Genomic DNA, 23377 nt, shown 5'->3' with positions numbered 1-23377 from the left:
CGAAGACGTAACTGAATACTGGCTCTTGTCCTTGACAATCTTCTTTGTTTATTTGACAGCATGTGTTTATATCTGTCATCGTTTACGGAGGATTGAAAGCAAAACCGGTTCATAGCAGCATTTTTTTTATTACTTGGGTTATCATTATTTACATTTTCCCAACAAAATTAAATAGTAAATTGAAAAATAGGATAAGTTTTATTTTTCACTCCGGCTTATTTATGAAAATGTATCTTTAGAGCTATCAGGTTTGCTGAAAATTTAGTCAGAACCAATAGCTCCTCCCCTCAGGCAGGTGTTCAATTAGGTTATATTGGCTTCAGCTGGTGTCATTATAAAACGCTACATCTATCCACCTCTTTTGGCTCGTGTTTGTTTTTTGTGGCAATGGGTGGATGTTTGTTTCTCTGTCTGGTGTTATTATCAGACTCCTTACAGGGTGAGTGTGGGGCTACCAAAACTGCTTTTCTAGACCTTCTAATTTTGCAGTGACTACATTTTTTTTTTTTGTTGTCCTTTTTCTCTCAACTTAATTCATGTAGTTCTTTCTGCTGGAAGTGGTCTCAGAAGTTGCACCCGGGACTCTAAACTGTGCAGAGATGGTTCAGAGTGTGTGCTCTACAGGTATCTGTGTGATGGAGAGCGGGACTGTATGGATGGTTCAGATGAAGAGGATTGTGAAACATCATGCAGCAAAGGTATGAGACAGTGTGTATGTTAGATTAGACAAATTGAGTAGCAGAAGTAGTTGAAGATCACAACGGCAGTCACATGAAAGCACAAATAAAGACCATACAATAATTGAGGGGAAGCCAGATTACCCCCTAGAAGTAACCACCTGGTGACAGCTGGAAGGAAAAACTCCTATTTGACAGGAAGAAACCACTGGCAGAACCAGGCTCAGGGACAGCCATCTGCCACAAACAGTTCAGGGTGAGGGGATGTAGAGCCAGAGATAATAACTAATGATTAAATGCATGGTGAGTGAAGTAGAAACACTCAATGAAGCCTAGACCTAGTGCAGCATAACTAAGGGAGGATTCAGGGTCACTTGATCCAGCCTTAACTTTAAGCTTAATCAAAAAGGAAACTTTTAAGCCTAATCTTAAAAGTAGAAAGGGTGTCTATCTCCTGAATTCAAGCTGGGAGCTGGTTCCACAGATAAGGGACCTAAAGGCTGAAGGCTTTGCCTCCTATTGTACTTTTAAATACCACAAGTAAACCAGAATTCTGGAGACAAGGTGCTCTATTGGGGTTATTATGGTACTATGTTTTATGAAGAACTACGATTGTGCATGTGACTGTAACACCTGTAATGCCTGCACACAAGCAGATAAGTTCCAGTGTGCCCATGGGAAGATGTGCATCGAGAAGAGCCAGGTGTGTGACGGTGTACCTCAGTGTCAGGACCGCTCTGATGAGCTTCAGTGCGTGACGCTAATGAGGGGCTGTGTTCATCACTGTGACAACAAGACCCGCTGCCTGCCTGCAAACTTCCTGTGTGACGGCGAGGAGGACTGTACAGATGGCACAGATGAAGCCACTTGTGGTACCTTCTGATGTATTTATAGTACTGAATTGACACTCGTTTTTATGTTGGACTTGTGCATTTGTTTATTTTTTTGGTTTTGAATTATAATGCTTTCCCTGCTGTATTTTATTTTTATTATGTATCCAGGAGAAGACAAAAAGGAAGAAGAGACCATTACAACCTCTGTGCCTACAGTCTTGGTTGGCCCTTCTAAACAGTCCACCTCTTCTCACCCCATTAAGTGTTCTTTCGGCTTCATACCATGCAGTGACAACTCGGAGTGTATCCAGAACCACTATTTCTGTGATGGTGAAGCAGACTGCAGAGATGGTTCAGATGAGGCAAAATGCTCATCGTCTTGTGAAAAGGGTAACCTGTTTGTCATCTGCTTGTTATTAATATGGCTTTACTGCCATCTAGTGAGCAACGCTAGTTTCACATCAGTATTGGTGCATGGCCAGTTGACACTTTGGCTTTTTACTATCAGAGCACCCCTAAAAATTACTATAGCGATAGTATTTTCTTAAGTTATATTTTTCTAACTTTTCTATAGATGACAGGATGGAATGAAAACAGGCTAGATATCCAGTGTTGATGATGTCATGATGTTACAGTGTACTCACACAGAGCCAGGTTTGTCATTAACAGTCTAATAACTCTTGTTCCTGCGGCAGAAAGACGATGCTGAGGTAATTTCATGACACAGATAATTACAAGGCACTGCATATATGACATTATGATTGGGAGCTGAGCCCCCCCAGCATTGCCACTGCAAACTCTGACATTACATGGAGCCAGGGCACTATATGCAGATCAATAAATGTAGACCTAACTGTGGAATTTAGGATTAAAATCTCTTATTGTAACTGAAGCTCAAACTGCCAGATGATATTTGTATCAGCAGATAAGCTGGACAGTTACAAACAATCTAATGTGTATGCAGTAGGATGGTCTATGTGTTTGTAGATTTACAGATGTATGCACTACAAGCCTGAGCCCAAGTGAGAGATTAATGTGAACATAATAAAAAATCATTATACAATCTGTCCTTTGTAGACCAGTTCCAGTGTGCCCATGGAAGGATGTGCATTGAGAAGAGCCAGGTGTGTGATGGTGTGCCTCACTGTCAGGACCGCTCGGATGAAGCAGAATGCACAAAGTACATGGAGGGCTGTTCTCATCAATGCGACAACAAAAGCCGCTGCATTCCCAGTAGCTTCCTTTGTGATGGGGAAAGTGACTGCTCTGATGGCAGTGATGAGGCAAAGTGTGGTATGTGGGCATACTAATGTCCTACCTGGTTTCAGCTTTGCTTGCATATGAGTAATCTTTAATGCTTTGTTTGCCTCCCTCTTGTCAATATAGAAAAGGAGGACTGCAGTGACACAGAGTTCAAGTGTACCAGCGGCCAGTGTGTGTTGGCCGCAATGCGTTGCGACGGTCACCCAGACTGCCGGGACCGTTCGGATGAGGAAGACTGCACCAAAGTGCCAGCCTGCAAGACCAAACTTCGCTGTCCCCAGAGCAAGGAGTGTCTAGTGCAGGAGTGGATCTGTGATGGAGACCAGGACTGCAGAGATGGCACTGATGAGAAGGTGGATGCTAAAAAGCAGCTTCATGCATGCTAAACTTTGAGGAGCAACCATAAAAAATCTTTTAAAAATGATTTGGGGAGTGGTGTGGGGTTTTTTTTTTTTTTTTTTTTTTTTTGTAAGGAGCTAGTGATTTAGTTCAGGTCCTGTTTGTGGATAAATGAAGGGGAAATCATTGTAAATAAAACCAGACATTAGATGTTAGCTGCAGTGTACATCGATGTTGGTGTATTACTGTCATGCCCCTCTTCCTCTGACAGTTTAGATGTCAGGTTCAGAAGACATGAAGCAGGGTTTCTGCATGTTGTTGAATAGTACTTTACTCTCCTTTAAAACTGCTGCATGTCCTCTGATGGGCTAAATGTTCAGCTGGCCTCCTGCAGTTTTTTTTTTTTTTTTTTTTTTCTCTCTCCCTCCATGATCAGGAGTGAAGTGGTAAAGTGCATGTTTAGATGATTAAAATTTAATTGGACTTTCAGGATTGTCCTGTGGCTCCAGTGAACTGTGGAGAGTTCCAGTGGTTGTGCAAATCCAAGACCAAGTGCATCCCTAAAGCCTGGCTGTGCGATGGCATGAAGGACTGCAATGATGGCAGTGACGAGACTGAATGTGAGTAAATTTAGAATTATTCACAGAATTAAACATCAATGTGAAAACTTGTAGCAGTAAGGGTCTTTATCTTATTCCAGTTTTACCACCTGCTATATCTGTTTAGCACATAGTATAAAAGAGGACATAAAATATGTCGATGTTTGTCTGAGAATATTCTATTTGCAAAATGAGACTGTCCCAATTCTTTAATTCAAATTGGGATGTTTAGTTATATGAGCTGTAAAATGCCTGTAATGTGTAAATTCTAGCTGAAGAGTAGTAAATGGATAGTCATGTAATTTAAACTGCTGCTTAAACTTGTGTACATGAATGCTGTTCATGTTTACAGGTCCGGCTGTAACATGTGCCCCTCACCAGTTCCAGTGTGGCAGTCAGGAGTGTCTGGATCCAAACCTGGTGTGCAACGGCATGACAAACTGTGCAGATGGCTCAGATGAGGGAGGAAGCTGCCATACAGACTGTGCAGAGGAAAATATCATGCACTGCTCCCAGGGCTGCTACAACACACCTCAGGGACCGGTGAGAAGTCTGTCTTTAAAATTCTGTGTGCTCGATCAAATTTACCCAGCAGAGACGGTGCCTGAAAATGGATTGAAGGGTGTATGTAGCAATATTGCCATGTAAAGTCTGATTGTTCTGGATAAACGATCTCTTTTGTTGATCCAGTAAAGATGTATATGAAGGCTATGAGCCTGCAGTGACTCAAAGTGAGTAATCTAAATGTTAGATTTGCATTTGGTGTTTCTAGCGCTGTCGCTGTGCAGCAGGTTTCAGGCTCATGGAGGATGGGCTGGCCTGTGCTGATGTTGATGAGTGTGAAGTTCAGACTCCAGGTGTGTGCAGTCAGCTATGCATCAACGCTCCAGGCTCGTACAGATGTGACTGTCAGCCGGGCTTTATAATGGAAGCAGATGGACACCACTGCAAAATCACTGGTAAAGCTCCCTTTAATAAACAGCATGGCGTTGTCACTCTTGAAGTGGAACTGGACAAAGTTGAAAATGTCAGCACGCTGCAGCCACACCAAAAGCAAATGGGTTTGACTTTTGCCCATGCCCCATTTCAAGATTAATAACATTCTTGCTGCATTCTGTTAAATATGACAAAAGCAGATTTATATGTAAAGTTTGTATCTGTCTTGTGTGAAACTTGTATGAAAAGCACACGAGTGAAAACAGATAAGAGCCCTTGAAAGATTATATAAATGAAACTTGTATGTTTTGGATACTTACTAAAACAACATGAAAGTAATGAGAAAGTGGCCACTTTCATGAGTAAATCATATAAGCCTTATATGATTCACTATATGAAGTAGGCCACGTCTTATGCAAGTCTTTTATACGTTTTTTTTTTTTCTTTTTCTATTTCTTTTCCATATGGGTAGCGGGACATTTTGGGAATTGCACCCATTTTATTTATTTTCATTTTTAACGAGTACGCATGCATGTCTGTTGAAACACTAAGCCACATGCAGGAGACCACAAACTGGAAGCGGGGGTAAATACAGGGTGAGGAACACTCATTTTTCTGGTGTGTGACACATTTTCACTTCATTCTCACGCTCACAAGCTGCCCAAAGAAATCTCGTGCCAAATAAGGGCAAGGATCAGAGGGAGGAGAAGCAGTGGGCTCACAGTTGGTGAAATATTTTTATTTTTGTAATGTCCTTATACAAAAGCTTCTTTCAGCTGCTTCCTTAGTCAGAAGAGGTGACAACAGCAGATGGATCTGCATATTTGATTTTTATCTGGAGGACTTTCCTGATACAACCCTCTGAGGGACTCACTTCCTGCTCTCCTCAAACTGGCATCTTTTGTGTGTCAGGCAAATATGTAAACCACAAAATCATGTGTTTAATAGCATTACAAAAATCTAGCCATTCTGCTGAAAGACTCTCCCCTGCTTTTTCACAAGATTTTGCTCACATTTATTGAGTCTTATATTTTTTTTAAATCAACATTAAAAAGGTGAAATGGAGCAAAAAAACCTCAGTGTTGAATAACTTATGCATTATGATCATTTTCTTATCCCTCAGGTGAGCCCCTGCTGTTGTCCTCAATCCAAACGGATATCTACTTGTATGGCTTGCGTAGTCACAGCTTGGTTACATTGCCCTCTTCTGCAAAGAAGGCAGTCTTGTCTCTAGACTATGACTGGAAAGGTCAGAAGGTCTTCTGGGTCAGTCTGGAGATGGCTGCTATAATGTGGTCTTCTCTAGATCAGAAGATGACAGGAAGTCTGATTAAAGGTTCGTACAACTCGAATGTGGCTGGAGCATTCAGAGGAATGTCAGTTTACTCATGTCTGAAAGTTGTATCACGGAACACCTGTGGAAACAAGATGCCACTTGTTTCCACAGGTGTTCAGGCTGATTCTATAGCTGTGGACTGGGTCGGGAGGAATCTGTACTGGATCAATGGGGTGAAGAGTTATATTGCTGCCATCAGATTGGCAGCAGCCTCTGCAAGCTCACTGTACCAAAGCATCATCTTGGATGAAGACTTGGATCAGCCCCGCTCTCTTGCCCTGCTACCACAAAAAGGGTTGATATGAATTTAAAAAAAAGAAAAAAAAAAAAAAAAAGACAGAACTGTTTCAGTTTTTGCAGTAAGCGGCATTCGTGGTCTCTTATTTCATCAGGCTGATGTTCTGGACAGAGATTGGTAATGTAGTGAAGATTGAGCGTGCTGGGATGGATGGGTCAGAGAGGAGGGCACTGGTGAACTCGAGTTTGGGCTGGCCGGGTGGTGTGGCTGTAGATGCAGTCTCTGAGAGGGTCTACTGGACAGATGAAAGACTGAAGGCGATTGGATCTGCAACTCTGGATGGCGACGACATTAGGGTAAAATGTATCTATTTAACCTATCCCAAATCTGCTGTTCTAGCGTAAAGGTTATCAAGCTCTGTCTGTGAAGGCTCTCAGTCATCGTAGTCTAAGGAGCTTGAAGAGAAAAGCCTCTGAAGAAGCTTCTGCCTCTGAAGAAGCTTCTGCCTCTGAAGAAGCTTCTGCCTCTGAAGAAGCTTCTGCCTCTGAAGAAGCTTCTGCCTCTGAAGAAGCTTCTGCCTCTGAAGAAGCTTCTGCCTCTGAAGAAGCTTCTGCCTCTGAAGAAGCTTCTGCCTCTGAAGAAGCTTCTGCCTCTGAAGAAGCTTCTGCCTCTGAAGAAGCTTCTGCCTCTGAAGAAGCTTCTTCAATCGACTTAAAGAAGTCCAGATGCTTTTCTTTCCAAACCTCTTAGTTATCACGCTCTCCTTCCATAACTAAAAATATCACTTTAGATAAGATACCTCTTTATTGTCATTGCGCAGTCATACATTGTTCAATGAAATTGGAAAACTGTCTCATGTCAGCACTACATACGGAAGTCTTTTCCCTAAATGACTCAAGAATATAGAGATGATGATTTTTGTGTAGCAATGAAAAATGTCTAACCTAACTGGTGACTAATACCCTTTTGTGTGTGTGTGTGTGTGTGTGTGTGTGTGTGTGTGTGTGTGTGTGTGTGTGTGTGTGTGTGTGTGTGTGTGTGTGTGTGTGTGTGTGTGTGTGTGTGTGTGTGTGTGTGTGTGTGTGTGTGTGTGTGTGTGTGTGTGTGTGTATATGTAAAATAATATAAATGCCGTTTTCAGATTCTACAGATAAAGGAGACCACAAACCCCTTTTCTGTGGCAGTGTTCAATGACATGCTCTACTGGTCTGATGCCAAGAAACGAGTGGTGCAGGCTGCTCATAAAATCTCTGGTAAAAACCATCAAGTTGTGCTGAAAAGGCCCAGACAGCCTTTTGCTGTGAAGGTAAGGAGTGATGTTGAATTAAAACATGTTAGGAAATGGGGTGGCATAATGTACAATTTTTGGATCCTTTCATGTGTTAAGTGCTCATACAAAGCTATTCCATTATGTTTGAAGATTTTTATTTTATTTTTTATTTTTTTTGTGTTGGAAGCAATTAAGAAGTTTTTGGGCACACCCTAATGGTTAGTCCTGGAAAGCTTGCTGAAGAGTTTTTAATTTAAAATGTTACAAACAGGCTTAGAAGTTTTTTTTTTTTTTTTTTTTTTTTTTGTTTTTTTTTTTTTTTTCTTCTTTTAGATCATCCACCCAATGCTCCAGATGGGCACTGTGAACCCCTGCAAGAAGATGGGTTGTTCCCACATGTGTGTGCTTGCTCCTGGGCCCAGGGCTGTGTGCAAGTGTCCCCCTGGTCTCTTGCTGGCAGAGGATGACCTCAACTGCTCCAACCTGGTCAATTCGGCATTTCTGCTGTTGCTGTCTCTGTCCAGTGTCACTCAGGTTTTGCTAAACGCCTTAATTTTACTCAGTGTAACCTGCATTGGCAGAATATGCTGTATATGGATATGCAACTCAAATGTCTGATAAATTGGAACAATCTGCTCTGGGTAGAAACTTTCAAAGTGGGAATTGGGTTCTGAAAGAGGACAAAATCAAACTGATCTCACACACACACACACACACACACACACACACACACACACACGTATAAAATGCATCCTTTTTTTTTTTTTTGCTTTAGAAATGGTGTATAAATAACTGATGCAGCTTTCCTTTATGTGTATCCTTGGTTTTGGGCTCTTGAGCATTCTGTTTTGCGTCTGCACACCACCACAGTAAAATTAGAATTTTGACTTTGAAGACTTCTTGAATCACAGCTGAAAGTATGCACTTCATTCACATCTTCTTTGTTTGATTCTAAAGTCAACTGTGGTGATGAACAGAAGCAAACATTAGATTGTCATTGGACAAATACTAACTGGATTTAGATGCATTTATTAGGAAATGCTATTAAGGTTACTTGGCAAATTGCTCTGCTCTAAACTAATTGTTAAAACAGAACTTCACTCAAAAGTGAAGCAAACTCCACCCCTGCCCTTCTGGACAGGCTGTATCACACAGCAAGCTACATCACTAATCGAGTAATGCCATTAAAAATGGAAAGACTTTTATATAAATGCTTAATTATTATATAAAGACTCTAATCCCAGCAATCTCTGTAGATCTACTTGCAGTCCCAACACACCACAGCCGAGCTGAAGGGCTGGCCCGAGCATCTGGCCCTGCAGATACCGAGCGTGAACAAAGCCAATCTCATGGACTACATCCTCAAGGAACGCACTCTATTTGTGACAGATGATGCCACTTCTTCACTCAGCTCTTTCAGGCTGAAGGACTCACTCCTGACGTCTCAGGGCCAGCTTCTTGAGCTGCTGGATGACGCCGTCACTGCCATGGCAGTCGACTGGATAACACTCAACATTTATTGGAGCAGTTACAAACAGCCCCACCTGCAGGTCACTGCTGTCACAGGCACATACACAGCCATTCTCATAAAGGAGGGGATCAACAGAGTGGGTTCGATTGCTCTTCACCCACCCAGTGGAAGAGTTTGTTTCACGAATATGGATCTGGAGGCTACGGGCAGCACGGCTACAATAGTGTGCGCCAGCATGGATGGTGGTGAGCAAAGAGTGGTGTGGAAGGATGCTGTCCAACCAACATCTTTGGTCTTCTCTAATAATGGGGATAACATTTTCTGGGCTGACACGAGTAAGCTGACGCTAGTTTACTTTAGTTTTGTTGTTCCAATAGGTTGTTCTCTTAATGACTTGAGTCAAATGTTCTCAGGTTTGGGGACCATTGGCTCTGTCCTGATTGATGGATCTGGATATACAGAGCTGAAGGTTGATGACGGCCTGGCTGCTGTGGCTGTAAGTGACAACCTCCTCCTCTGGATTACAGTCACTGGTAAGAGTCCAAGCATGTACTGTAATAACTGACTATAATTCCTAAAATTCAAATGACATCTTGGCCCGAGCAGCTTTGGTAAATGACTACTTCATAACATGGATAATGGCTCCACAGGAATCAACATCTTTGAGTATAATTTAGTGGTACAACTGACCTTTTTGTTCCTTCAGACAAGACCCAACTCTGGTACAAAGACGCTCAGCAGGATAAGAAATTATGGTTTGAGGTTGGCACACAAGTGGTCGGCTTAAAGGCATTCAGCAAACGGAGTCAGATGGGTATGTAAGAACCACAAACGGAACACCTGGAAAGGCTAACCTGCCCTTTTTAAAGATGTTTCTACATGTCATGTACAAAAAAACCAAACTACCTCATACCTAATTATCTGCTTGATTTCATCAGGCTCTAACCCATGCACAGAAAACAATGGGAACTGTGAGCACTTGTGCCTCGCCACCCCAACAAGTCGCACATGCAAGTGCTCTTATGACCACATCCTTCTGAATGCCACTCAGTGCAGCCCAGAGCAACACTGCCCAGCTGGCAGCAGGCCCTGCCTCGATCACCTCTCATGCCTGCCTGTGGAGAAGTTTTGCGATGGACATGCAGACTGCACGGACCACTCCGATGAGAACTGTGGGACACAAAATTAAAGACTAAAACTGCTCCTGTAGATTGCACCATGGCTAAAACTTTATTTTATTTTTTTCCCCCTTTCATAAAGGTGTTGGCACCCAGCAGTGCCCAGGAGCTGAGGTCTTGGCTCCCACTCAACCTCACAGTTCTCCTCCTCCTCCTTCCAGTGTCTCTCCTGTCTCACAAGTCACAGGTCTGAACACAACACTGAATGTCAGCATTCAACGTGTGAACCTGGATGCCCAGCAGTGCAGCCAGAGGCGCTGCAGTGGTAACGGACACTGTGTAGAGACGAAGGGAGTTGCTACATGTGTGTGTTCACTGGGCTACAGCGGTGATTCCTGTGAAAACCGGCTCGTGAAAACCATGCAGGGTCCCATTGTCTACGCTGCCGTGGGTCTCTGTGCAGCAGTTGTGATCATTGTTGTAATAGTGCTGGTGAAGAGGAAGAAGAGTGCCAACTTAAGGTTTTTTGTTTTTTTTCTTTATTTAAATCTCAAATTTAACTTTTTCCTTGCTCTCTCTCTCCCCGTGGGTTTTGGTGTGGGTGGGCTACAAGACTTGGCAACATTTGTCCCTTTGCAATAGATGGTGTCCTTGGGTTGCAGCAATGTTTAGTTTTGTACACCTTACTGGGAAGCATTTGCACACATTAACCTACTGGTGGTTTGATGTGATAATTATTTTACAGCTCTTCTAATAGCAGCTCTAAGACTTGGGCACAGTGGCTATATGGTGTGAAATGCTAGCAACAGAATGCTAACGCTCAGGATGGCATTTATATCAACGTTATTAGATGTGGGTTAAAATATTATTACTATATTGATTTTATAACTTGAAATCTGTTTAATTGGAGGTTAGTTCTATTGGCTCTCAATTAAGCATATACAGCAAACAAGGATAGTGGTGATCTGCAAGAACGGATGTCCATTTGTGAAAAATCTGTTTGGATTTGGAATAATCTCAAGCGTGTGGGTTTTAAAATGCCATATCAATCCCTTAGTCGGCACATCTGGTTTCAAAATGGAATAGAATAAGCCTTTATTTTCATTGTACAGTGGTCCCTCATTTATCGCGGGAGTTGAGTTCTAAAAATAGCCCACGATAGGTGAAATCCGTGAAGTAGCCAACTTTATTTTTATTTGTTTTAAGGTCATAAAACCCCCTCACTACACACTTTATACACTTTTCTCAGACAGGCATGAACATTTTCATACTTTGAGAGTATTTAAACAAGAGAGAAAAGTTCATACATTCGTAGAACAATAAGTCCAGTATTATAGAATGAAACCAAAGGCACCCACGGTTGCCTTTGACGCTGCAAAACGTTTTGTCAGAAAACTTGCAAACATACAGTACAGCACTTCCAAGATTTATGAGAATTTGACAAGCTGAACGCATTCTGAACTGTGCAGGAGACATGGCACGGAGGAGATTGAGAATGGCCTACAGCTGATCAGGACATCGCACTGTAAAAATAAAATAAAATAAAAAATAAAAAACATGCAAAATTGCAAAAAAATCACTGAAGCTGGGAAAGGTGGACCACTGTACAATGAAAATGCCAAGATGGTCAAAACAAAAAATGCACATCTTAGGTTTCATATGAGACTTCATAAACCAAGTGGTGATTTCATGATAGCAGGTTCCATTTCTTATATGGTCTGCCCACCTTCCATATACAGTATCTTTGTATTAGGATATTTTCCTGTGACTACAAAGCTAAAACTGGGCGTAACCACTTGGAATGATGTCAACGGGAGTAAAAATGTTTGTCCTGTCCATTTGTCTGCTACTGAACCAATGCAATGTAGTGTTGCTACCATAATATTTGAGAGAAAATCCAACATGGTTTATAAGAAAAGTGAGCAGGCTTCAGTCTCTGGGCCATGAATCTCAGCACAATTTGCATAGTAATTCACTGATTCAATTATCCAGTCTAGACTATGCTGTTACGTTTGGATAATCAAATTTTTGCCAAGTTAGTGTGGTTATGGATGGTGCATCATTTTCATTTAAAAACAAAGTCAGGAACTTGATTCTTATTCAGACTTTTAGCGAAAATAACTTGGTGTCTCTACAGTTTGAGAACAGAGCTTTTCTGCATCACAGAATTAAACATGTTCTTGCTGCAGGGGAACTGGACCATCAGCAGGCAAGGAGATGAGCATGACTGACCTGGAGAGCAAAGCGGAGACCATTCCCACATCCCATACTGCCTCAGCAGAAAAGCCAGAGGTGGACCTCCCTTAAACCAGCAGCTTCCCGTTTTGTTGCTTTGTTGGGAGCCGTATCCTCTGTGGAATCGAGCTGATTTATGAACAAGTGATGTTTTAAATAAACAGTCTGCATTTTCCACAGTTTCCTGTCATGTTATTTCAGGTTGTTTACTGTTAGACCATCATTGTGAAGTTTGACATGAATAAGCATGAACACTTGGATTATAATAGATGGTAAAATGTGAGTGCAAGTCTGACTTTAATGCCTTGTTTTGACTAAAAGACCTTTACAGTTGTGTAAAGGGGGGGACTATTACTTAAACTGAAATAACTACGGTGCAAAAGTCTTGACCCAGCCCTAATTTCACAAGATTTTCCTAGGAACATAGGAAATGGGTGCTGTGACATAATGAAACTTGTGAATGCACAGGAAAAATGATACGAGGCAAAGACATTGTTTGTAGAATTCTAGCAAACTTAAACGTCAGTATTTGGTGTGACACATGATCATTGTCAAAATCTGACTGTACTTTCCTCATAATTCTGTGGGTTTTTTTTTTTTTTTGGACAAGCTCTCAAACACTGGCTGAAATGTAGCACGAAACCATGACAGAGCCTCTGTTTTACAAACACTGTTGTACTCTTCTCCTTACTACCAGCATACACATTGACAGCAGTTTGATTTGTCACTCATTGATGAATATTGTCAGATTTTCCCTGTCCACTTGTATAATTTGGCATACCTCAGACTTCTTTAAAGATTGGCTTCTTTGGTCTTTCACTTTTTTCTCCTCCAGTTCCTTCCATTTTTCATCGTCACACACCATGTTGATTTATGTCCAGTTTCTGGCTAGCAGCTTTTTGTTGCAAAACTACAATGTACGCCTCTCAAACTTTTGTCCTTAGCATTTTATTTTTGTAGATTCAACTAAAGAAATTACTTTTTTGGGGGGGGGGGGCAACAAGCTGTTAGTAACAATGTGCCTTACAATACAACAAAACTGGTATTTTGCTACATTTTCTGTTGTGTAGGTGTTTTCAACTCTTGAATGGCTCGTAGCTAAGGAAACAAATCTTCTAAAAATGGACAGATACTGAACTAAAATTGAGTGGGGAAAAGCAGCAAATGGAACTCCTTCAGAAAACCTCGAACTTTTGCTAGAGATCACATTTTAAAAATTACTAGTCTGGCTCACTGTATGCAAAACAAAGAAATGAGTGGTGGCTTAAGACTACAGAGGACTGTAAATGATCAGAAATGTCACTTTTAAGTGTCATGGCACACAGTTGAAGCTATTATTGTTATGATTAATGTTTTATTTAGGTATTTAGGAGAGACATGGTTTGTAACACTTGTGGACAGACACTCTGCAAGGCTTTGTAGTCTTCGTGGTGATGTCACAATCAGCTAGGAAACAATGAATTGCAGTGATCCTTACTCACCTGAATTGTCTTATTTGACTGTTCTGTAAAACACAGGGAGACAAAACGGTGTCCATATAGAATATGTTGTTTCAGTGTCTGCGGAGACACTGGATATTTAATTAATACTATGGAACATCAAAACAATCCAAATCACGTTAGTACTTTTGCACTCAGTGCAAACACTATGCATGAAACTTTGTCTAAAATTCCTTAGGTATTTTACATCTATTTAAATTCTAAACCATTGTTTAAACCAATACCACAAAACACATGTTTACTGTGCTTATGAATAGGCACTTCTGGTGGACTTATTCTTCTACAACCATTGTCCTAGAATTTTTAGCGATCTGTCATTTCAGTTTAGCTGGGGGTGTTTGGTGATTTAGCTTTCATGGTTTTAGGAATCAGCACTACAGTGCATAATATATTGCCAGGAACAGGAACCCAATGATGGCCCGGTACCCACACATTTCCACGGCTATATAAAAAGAAGGCCAACCCAGATGTTCTATTGTTTGCTGAGGACTGAGCAGAAGTGAGAATTTACTGTAATCAGTCTGGAGCGTTTCTATGGTGAGGACACTCGACCATTAAGGTAGGTTCTCAATCATAACTTAGCATTTCACTTTACTGAACTTGTTTTAGTTCAAGATGTTGAACAACTTTACTAACATTCAATAATGCATTTAAATTGAATTCTAAAATGTTTACTTGTGTTACTCTTTAATTCCTTCAAATAGTAATAGATTAGTGGATGCAGCAATACCCTCATTTAAAACTTAATGAATTTTATGCTTGAGACAGTTAAAGGCAATGTTAGCAAAGGGTTGACAAATTTAAATGTAAATCAACCCCTCCCCCCAAAAAAGAAAAAAGATCTGTGCCACTACAAACATGATTCCAGAAATGTCTTTTTTAACAATATTTGAGGTGGAAATCATTTTTAACTGAACCAAGAAGAAGGTACTCTGTTTGTCTCTCGATGTACACACTACCAGTTTACCAATATGGTTCTTTTAGTTTGTTTCAGCAAATACAGGAAGGACAGCAATGGCAGTCCTGAGGGCCACCCTTTGCGCTGTCCTCATGGTGACTCTAGTGACAGCTAAACCAGTGAGTAGCTATACTACTTTACTGCTACATTTTCCCACTGTATAGCAAAGATTGGTGGATTTGTGACAGTTTCATTATAAAACAGGTCCATCTGAAAGAAAGTGAGGATTCACCCAAGTCATCAGAGTCCAGTGAATCCAGTTCATCAGAAGAGACCACCACTAATGATAGGTCTTCACAGGAAACCCTGCAGTCAAATACGCCGGATGCTACAGAGAACCCCCTGGATGCAGCACCGCTTCCCTCTGCAGATGCAGGACCTTCTCTGGCCACTTCTCCTGAAGACCCACAAACCTCTGCTGACCCAGATGCTTTACAACTTGTGCCAGATCCGTCTCATACTGCGATGAGCGTTGATGTTTCTTTAGATGTGCCCAATTCTGGTCCCACAAAGGACTCTGTTAACGCTGTTAACCCTACCCACATTCTACCAAACACGCATCCTTCAGGGCTTTCAGAGACTGGTGTAGTCATAGGTACAATTCAACCACAAGTCATTACCACATACCAAGGATCCACCCAGGGTGTCACTCCACCCTTTCCTACATGTGTCATCCAACCAACACCTACAGCCCCACCACTGATACTCCCTATTGGAACAACACTAGATGGTGGTCCTGTCTGTTTCACTTTCCAGGTCACAACTGCTGAGCCAGATCCACCTAGAGGAGACAGCATTTGATCCCCAACAGAACACAGAAATTGTTGTTCATTTAAGTTTGAGTTCAGCCTAGGTGACCAGGACAGACCACACTATGGCTGTACATATACACAACCTTGACTTGATACTTATATAGATGTCCTAACTACACATGGCTTTTACTTTGCCCTCAACCTTGGCAAATAGGGGGGAAAAAATGGTGCTAATGTATATGCTGTATATATACAATAAACACATCTAAAGCTGTTGCAATAACAAAAGTACAGTCACAATAAATAAATTAATAAACAGCTGAAAATTAAACTGATTAAATGTTTGTCTCAAATCCGGTGAACTGTTTAGTAAAATGAGTGTGTTTTTTTTTTTTTTGTTTTTTTTTATTTGGTTGATCTTTGTTTTTATTATTTATTATATTTTATTTTCAGATGTTACAGACGGGACAGACATGAGTGAAATAATAACTGTAAAATAATATTCATTTCTTCGATAAGAAGTGTGTGCTTCTAAAAGAAGCTAAAAAATTCTCAGTTATCGACTGGGAATGAAGAGATTATAAATATATTCGAGAATGCATATAGAGATGGACCCTATCAAAAAATCATTTACAAATTATATTGTTCACTGATCAATCTACGGGGTCATGATACAAGATATGTTAAAGGAAGATGGGAAACAGAGAGCAATCTATTCTTAACAGGAGAGGAATGGGACGGGATTTGTAGGCAGCAGTGGTCAGTAACAAGCTCCCCCTCGTGGAGGGAATTCAGCTGGAAGAATGTATTTCGTTATTTTATTACCCCAGCCCAAAAATCCAATTATTCTCAGAACACAACATGCTGGAGGCATTGTGGACATGCAACAGCAAATCATTTTCACATTTTTTGGGAAGGTCCCCGTGTGGTTCCATTTTGGAAGGAAATACATAAGGTCATGGAAACAATCTTCCAAAAGAAAATACAATTTCATTTTGCATTATTGTACCTAGGCAACCTAGAGAGTCTTAATCTATGCAAACCGGATAAGTATTTGTTCAGTGTGCTGTCGGTAGCTTGCAAAAAGGCCATAACTGGCCTTTGGATTAAAGAGGATATTCCTACCATAGATGAATGGATTGATGTGATATATAATATTTTTGTTATGGAAAGAATAACTTTTAGGCTAAAGTGCCAGGCGGACGGGCATACTTCTTAGTGAGTTCGTGGAGGGGTTTGGCTATAGAGATTGACAGACCACGTGACTTTCGCGCATTGCATGCCGGTAACTCGTGGCAAAACAATCCAAGTACTGCATCAAATGCAAGCATTTGCAGCACCGCAAAACGTTCATTCTTCGGTTCCAATAAATTCTTGCTTTTTCTTTGCCCCCCAAAAAGGTATGTACAAAACGAAGGAGAACAATGCTGGTCCGTACAAAGACAGACTTAATGAAAAGTCAAAGAAAAGATACGAGGAAAAAAATCAAACCAGTGAAAGTGTCAGACCCTTATGAGCACACAGAGGGACAAAATACGTTAGCGTGCTGCCCAACTTTCACCACGCTCAGATTTATAATTATACGATTCTTGGAGTGAGTGGATACACTCCTGAAGTTTAGTAACTTCAGGTCACTGCAACAAGCCCAGGTACAGTTTACCGACGGATGGGTACAGGACCTTGAAATGCACCGTGTAGAACGAAAGACCATCGTACGTATCATAAGTTTACCAGTCTCACAAATCGTCGTCATAAATACACATTCGTTAACCGTTTATTAATAGGACCTTTGAGCTCAACGGTAATTAATTAGTAGTGGAAATAATTTCTGGTAGCATCACAGAAATGTAGCACTGACAATAATATTGTATGCTGTAATCGTACTGGGCAATTAGTGATACAAAACAACTGTTTTATCCTGTGAATAAAAGTATATGTTTTTGTCAATATACCATGGTAATAACAGAAGCGAAACGCAATATTGTGTCAGGACAATTCACTATTTATGCACAATAAATAAAGGAGCATTTGCTGTTGCATGTCCACAATGCCAATGGATTTTTGGGCTGGGGTAATAAAATAACGAAATACATTCTTCCAGCTGAATTCCCTCCATGAGGGGGAGCTTGTTACTGATCACTGCTGCCTACAAATCCCATCCCATTCCTCTCCTGTTAAGAATAGATTGCTCTCTGTTTCCCATCTTCCTTTAACATATCTTGTATCATGACCACGTAGATTGATCAGTGAACAATATAATTTGTAAATGATTTTTTGATAGGGTCGATCTGTTTATGCATTCTCGAATATATTTATAATCTCTTCATTCCCAGTCGATAACTGAGAATTTTTTAGCTTCTTTTAGAAACACACACTTCTTACCGAAGAAATGAATATTATTTTACAGTGTTGCTGAATCACATACCACCATGCCAATCAGATTACTTATTCCATGTGAGGGTGAGGAGGTGACCCTCCTGGATAAGATGGTGAAGGTTTGCTGCGTTTTGGTGAACAGTGTGATAAAAAAAAAACTGATGTGATGTTCTATAAGGTGGTTTTAATAAAAAAAGAGGCAAAAATTAGTTCGTTTCTTTATTCAACTTTTGAACAGTGGTGCTAACCCTAACCCTACTAACCCTAGTGGTGCTAACAGTGGTGCTAACCCTACTAACCCTAGTGGTGCTAACGGTGGTGCTAACCCTAACCCTACTAACCCTAGCCCCCTAGCCCCTTACCCTAGCAGGTAAACGGCACCGAGGATGGTGGCCGTTATGGGAAGAGGTAGAACTAGACCTACACCTAGAACTAGACCTACGTTCCTTGTTAGGTTGGTAATGTCACTCATTGCTTTCTCACACCTTACACGCCTGTGTTGCTTCCTCAACTCTCTTACAAGGTTGTCTATCCTATCATTAATCACTATGCGTTCCTCTATGAGGAGCTCTAGGCGCTGAGCTATTCTCTCCATTGGATCACTTTGGGGCTGCTGCAGGGACAAGGTCCAAAACGGCGGTACCTGCTCCACGTCACGGGTTCTATTTATGGACTCACCTGGCAACTTTAGTGATGTCACTGCTGATGTTGTCACTGTTGGTGTGACCTCATGACTCATTCATGCTATCTGAACTGTGGTGTAATTATGAGGTCACAGGGGGATGTGACACAACAGAGAGATGAATCTGGCATTGATATTTGACATCACACCAGAGAGATGAATCTGGCATTGATATTTGACATCACAACAGAGAGATGAATCTGGCAGTGATATATAATGCCATATATCAAATGATCACTATGGCATTACTGAGAGTTGAAAAACTGTCTAAAGTCTTTCATCTTTAATAAAATGATCAGCGTTCTGCTCTACCAGGTGTAACAATTGAGTTTAACATCCAGGCATCCATGAAAACGGAATTTATGACATTTAACGGAGTTAGAAGTTAGCAGGGAGTTAGCTCGCTAGCTTCTATCTGAATACAATATAGCATGTCCTGACTGCAGGGTTTTGGAAACAAATTAAAACGTACAACTCTGCTATCACTTCCAGCATAAATGAAGACAGAAAACTAAACAGCAGTGACGTTTGTGGGGTTACTGAAGTTTGGCTAGCTGGTATATAATGATGTGCTACGTGACCGCTAGCGACACAGCTACGACACAGCTAGGTCCACCCTACCAGTAGGGTTGCCAACCGTCCCTTAAAATACGGAATCGTCCCGTATTTCGAAACAAAAGTACACGTCCCGTATTGAGCTAATAAGGGACGCACTTTGTCCCGTAATACAGTGAGAATCAAAAGTAGTCTATAAATGTTTATGGAATTAACGCTTTGTTTGAAAACATAATTCCCAGCCCCTCTCCTGCTTTGTGACCAATGAGCTGACAGCACACTTATGACAATTCGAGTATGACAATTCAAATTACCGCTCATCTCATTGGTCGAGGAAAGGTCGCTTACGGAGAAAATACCGGAAGACAACAGATGACCACAACAAGAAGCATGGCCAACAGGGAAACAAACGCCGTCACTGTGGTGCAAGTCTCGGACGACAGTACACCTAAAGCTGGGCAGACACTGTGCGATTTTTTCAGTCGCGTTATTCAGCTCCTGCTCAAACTGCACGATTGACTCGCAGGGGTTAGAAGTTGGTAGGTCACGATGCAGGTCTCACACTATCCGGTTGTTCAGTCTGACGTCACTAGCCGTGTCTGGGTCTAAACTCCACTGCAGGTCCATATATCAAACGATCACTGTGGCATTACTGAGAGTTGAAAAACTGTCTAAAGTCTTTCATCTTTAATAAAATGATCAGCGTTCTGCTCTACCAGGTGTAACAATTGAGTTTAACATCCAGGCATCCATGAAAACGGAATTTATGACATTTAACGGAGTTAGAAGTTAGCAGGGAGTTAGCTCGCTAGCTTCTATCTAAATACAATATAGCATGTCCTGACTGCGGGGTTTTGGAAACAAATTAAAACGTACAGCTCTGTTATCACTTCCAGCATAAATGAAGACAGAAAACTAAACAGCAGTGACGTTTGTAGGGTTACTGAAGTTGGGCTAGCTGGTATATAATGATGTGCTACGTGACCGCTAGCGACACAGCTATGTTAGCATAATATAAACAAGCTAACTTTTTTTCCACTCGATAAAAGTTAACGTGAGTGTTCTCGGTGGTCAGAAACAAATGTAATCGCATGGCAGGATGCTGTAAAAGGACCAAACTTCAGCCAGGAGAACAACTGAGATAATCCATCCACAATACGAGGTTAGTCATTCATATACTGTTGCATGGGCTGGGCTGTAGTTACATCCTAAGGTTTTAAAAACTGAGCTTAAATAAATGATTAGTGGTAATAAAAGCCGAGGGAGGTCAACAGGGATCACTGACTGTTTTAGGAGCTTTTTGAGATCAAATAGAAGAAAATACAAAACATTAAACATGTTAACAACACAAAAGCCATATTAAACGCAGACTACTTTAGACCCGGAAGTAGGATTCGTCGCGTCATCACTGAACAACCGGATACCGCCCGATGCTCTGATGCGACCTGAGTGCTCACACTGTGCGTCCATAAAATTAAGGTTATAACAGAAAATCTGTCGCTCGCTCTCTCTGTCTCTCACTCACACAGACACACCACCACCATCAACTTTGCTAAATTGCTAATGAAAAACATGATCAGGCAGCTGTGATTTAGCAGCGATGTAGATCCAACTATTTTCACGGTTGTTGTGGTCGTGATAATTTTGTGAGGCCACATCGAAAAGGCTCGGATGAGCTTTTCAAAGTTCTACAAGTTGTGCCTCCATCGCTTGTGTCCAGATCACACGCTGCACAGCCGTGCTGCGCCATCTTTTTCACGGCGTTTACGTGTTTGCGCGCGAGCAGTGTGAGCGGCTCACGAGCGATTGATGATCGGGAGCTGGTCGTGAGGTGTTAATCACTTCTCGTTACCCCACGTATACTACACGACGCACGATGAAGGCCAAAATCGGTCCGATCACTCAAAAATCGGCTCAAAATGGGCCTAAAACCGCACAGTGTGAGCCCAGCGTTAGAGCAGCAATGTTTGTTCCCCTCAGAGAAAGGGAAGAATGGGAAAAGGAAAACACCTGGCTGGAAAAAGTTAATATGGGCATGTGCAGTGAATATCAGCGCTATGTGGCCAGAAGTGTGATAATATAATTTATTTTGTGTAATAAACGACTGCAAGGATAGATGATTACAACAAATAGATGACTAATACATAAAAGTAATACATAGATGAATAATGATGATGAGTTAAGATGCGTAATCATGGGAACAAGCGGGTTTTCAAACGGGAGCAGCTGATTAGCATTAGAAAAGCTGAAATAATACCTCAGCTGAAGCCAATTGTACTAAATGCACTAAATGTGCACTGTTACAAGAATATTTTTCTTTCTATTGTTTTCTATTATTTTAAGTTAAGCAGGACAGAGTTCTTTTAAAGAAAGATTTACTTATATTCTCAAAAGTTAAGCATGACAGGCTTCTGTTTAAGAAAGAGACCTGTTTTATGTGTTAATGTTGTCATTTTGAGCTAAAAATAAATGGCTAAATGATCATTTGTTTCACATGTGTTCATATCACAAAGAATACACATCTACTTAAATCAAATTCAAGTCAAAGGGTTAAAAAAAATAATTTCACACACAAAAAAAGAGCTAGAAAATTCACCACACTGGGAAGGGTGAAGACAACTGGGTCGCCCGGCCCTGGCCACGAGGTGTCCCTTATTTATTTTTCAGGGAGTTGGCAACCCTATCCACACTGGAGAGAGACCGTTCAGCTGTGACTTGTGTGGAAAGTCTTTTTCCTTGAAGGGTTACCTAAAAACACACCAACTCATCCACAGTGGAGTTAAACTAAACTATTTGCTAGTTTAGTTTAGTTTTTATTATTTGATATTTTGAATCACAGCAGAGAGACGAATCTGGCATTGATATTTGACATCACAGCAGAGAGACTGGATGTGATGTCAGAAAGATGACTGTGATGTCAGAACCCTCTAAATGTTGTAATTTACAGATGGTAAATGGCCTGCAGTTGTATAGCGCTTTACTAGTCCCTAAGGACCCCAAAGCACCTTACATATCCAGTCATCCACCCATTCACACACCGGTGACGGCAAGCTACATTGTAGCCACAGCCACCCTGGGGCGCCCTGACAGAGATATTTAATTCCAAATTATTTGACTGCATCATTGCGTCTTTGAGTTATGACCCAAACTCTCTATCAACTTTGTGAATAAATTCACGTCCCCCTGTGACCTCATAATTACACCACAGTTACACCACAGTTCAGATAGCATGAATGAGTCATGAGGTCACACCAACAGTGACAACATCAGCAGTGACATCACTAAAGTTGCCAGGTGAGTCCATAAATAGAACCCGTGACTCCGTTAAATGTCATAAATTCCGTTTTCATGGATGCCTGGATGTTAAACTCAATTGTTACACCTGGTAGAGCAGAAAGCTGATCATTTTATTAAAGATGAAAGACTTTAGACAGTTTTTCAACTCTCAGTAATGCCATAGTGATCATTTGATATATGGCATTATATATCACTGCCAGATTCATCTCTCTGGTGTGATGTCAAATATCAATGCCAGATTCATCTCTCTGTTGTGTCACATCCCCCTGTGACCTCATAATTACGCCACAGTTCAGATAGCATGAATGAGTCATGAGGTCACACCAACAGTGACAACATCAGCAGTGACATCACTAAAGTTGCCAGGTGAGTCCATAAATAGAACCCGTGACGTGGAGCAGGTACCGCCGTTTTGGACCTTGTCCCTGCAGCAGCCCCAAAGTGATCCAATGGAGAGAATAGCTCAGCGCCTAGAGCTCCTCATAGAGGAACGCATAGTGATTAATGATAGGATAGACAACCTTGTAAGAGAGTTGAGGAAGGAACAGAGGCGTGTAAGGTGTGAGAAAGCAATGAGTGACATTACCAACCTAACAAGGAACGTAGGTCTAGTAGGGTTAGGGTTAGCACCACTGTTCAAAAGTTGAATAAAGAAACGAACTAATTTTTGCCTCTTTTTTTATTAAAACCACCTTATAGAACATCACATCAGTTAGGGTTAGTAGGGTTAGGGTTAGCACCACTGTTCAAAAGTTGAATAAAGAAACGAACTAATTTTTGCCTCTTTTTTTATTAAAACCACCTTATAGAACATCACATCAGTTTTTTTTTATCACACTGTTCACCAAAACGCAGCAAACCTTCACCATCTTATCCAGGAGGGTCACCTCCTCACCCTCACATGGAATAAGTAATCTGATTGGCATGGTGGTATGTGATTCAG

At 41.2% G+C, this 23377-nt stretch overlaps 1 protein-coding gene and 1 non-coding gene across 2 annotated transcripts; both read left to right on the top strand.

Moving 5' to 3' along the window:
* The first annotated feature begins 283 nt into the window (after nucleotides 1–283).
* lrp13 (low-density lipoprotein receptor related-protein 13) lies at nucleotides 284–12490 on the top strand. The gene is made up of 20 exons (XM_004567300.4): nucleotides 284–439; nucleotides 543–698; nucleotides 1334–1549; nucleotides 1679–1900; nucleotides 2588–2803; nucleotides 2897–3126; nucleotides 3603–3732; nucleotides 4064–4254; nucleotides 4484–4670; nucleotides 5771–5983; nucleotides 6095–6278; nucleotides 6376–6577; nucleotides 7363–7527; nucleotides 7825–8025; nucleotides 8748–9297; nucleotides 9376–9495; nucleotides 9669–9776; nucleotides 9901–10134; nucleotides 10223–10601; nucleotides 12270–12490. Exons 1-20 carry the CDS (start codon nucleotides 388–390, stop codon nucleotides 12385–12387), a joined length of 4074 nt encoding a protein of 1357 aa, XP_004567357.1. The 5' UTR covers nucleotides 284–387; the 3' UTR covers nucleotides 12388–12490.
* A 1767-nt stretch (nucleotides 12491–14257) lies between these two features.
* Nucleotides 14258–15969, top strand: LOC101470183 (uncharacterized). Its single transcript, XR_013101087.1, has 3 exons — nucleotides 14258–14373; nucleotides 14799–14891; nucleotides 14977–15969. It is a non-coding gene; the product is annotated as an uncharacterized LOC101470183 (transcript).
* Nucleotides 15970–23377: the final 7408 nt, after the last annotated feature.

The sequence above is a fragment of the Maylandia zebra genome, linkage group LG12 (assembly GCF_041146795.1).
Source record: "Maylandia zebra isolate NMK-2024a linkage group LG12, Mzebra_GT3a, whole genome shotgun sequence".
Taxonomy (NCBI): domain Eukaryota; kingdom Metazoa; phylum Chordata; class Actinopteri; order Cichliformes; family Cichlidae; genus Maylandia; species Maylandia zebra.
This window is presented reverse-complemented; position numbering and strand designations above follow the sequence as displayed.

Bases quoted from the DNA above. Each gene is read 5' to 3' on its own strand.
- lrp13 (XM_004567300.4), top strand. From the start codon at position 388: ATGGGTGGATGTTTGTTTCTCTGTCTGGTGTTATTATCAGACTCCTTA. The intron at 1,550-1,678 runs GTACCTTCTGAT...TTATGTATCCAG, and splicing joins CACAGATGAAGCCACTTGTG to GAGAAGACAAAAAGGAAGAA. The intron at 4,255-4,483 runs GTGAGAAGTCTG...TGGTGTTTCTAG, and splicing joins ACAACACACCTCAGGGACCG to CGCTGTCGCTGTGCAGCAGG.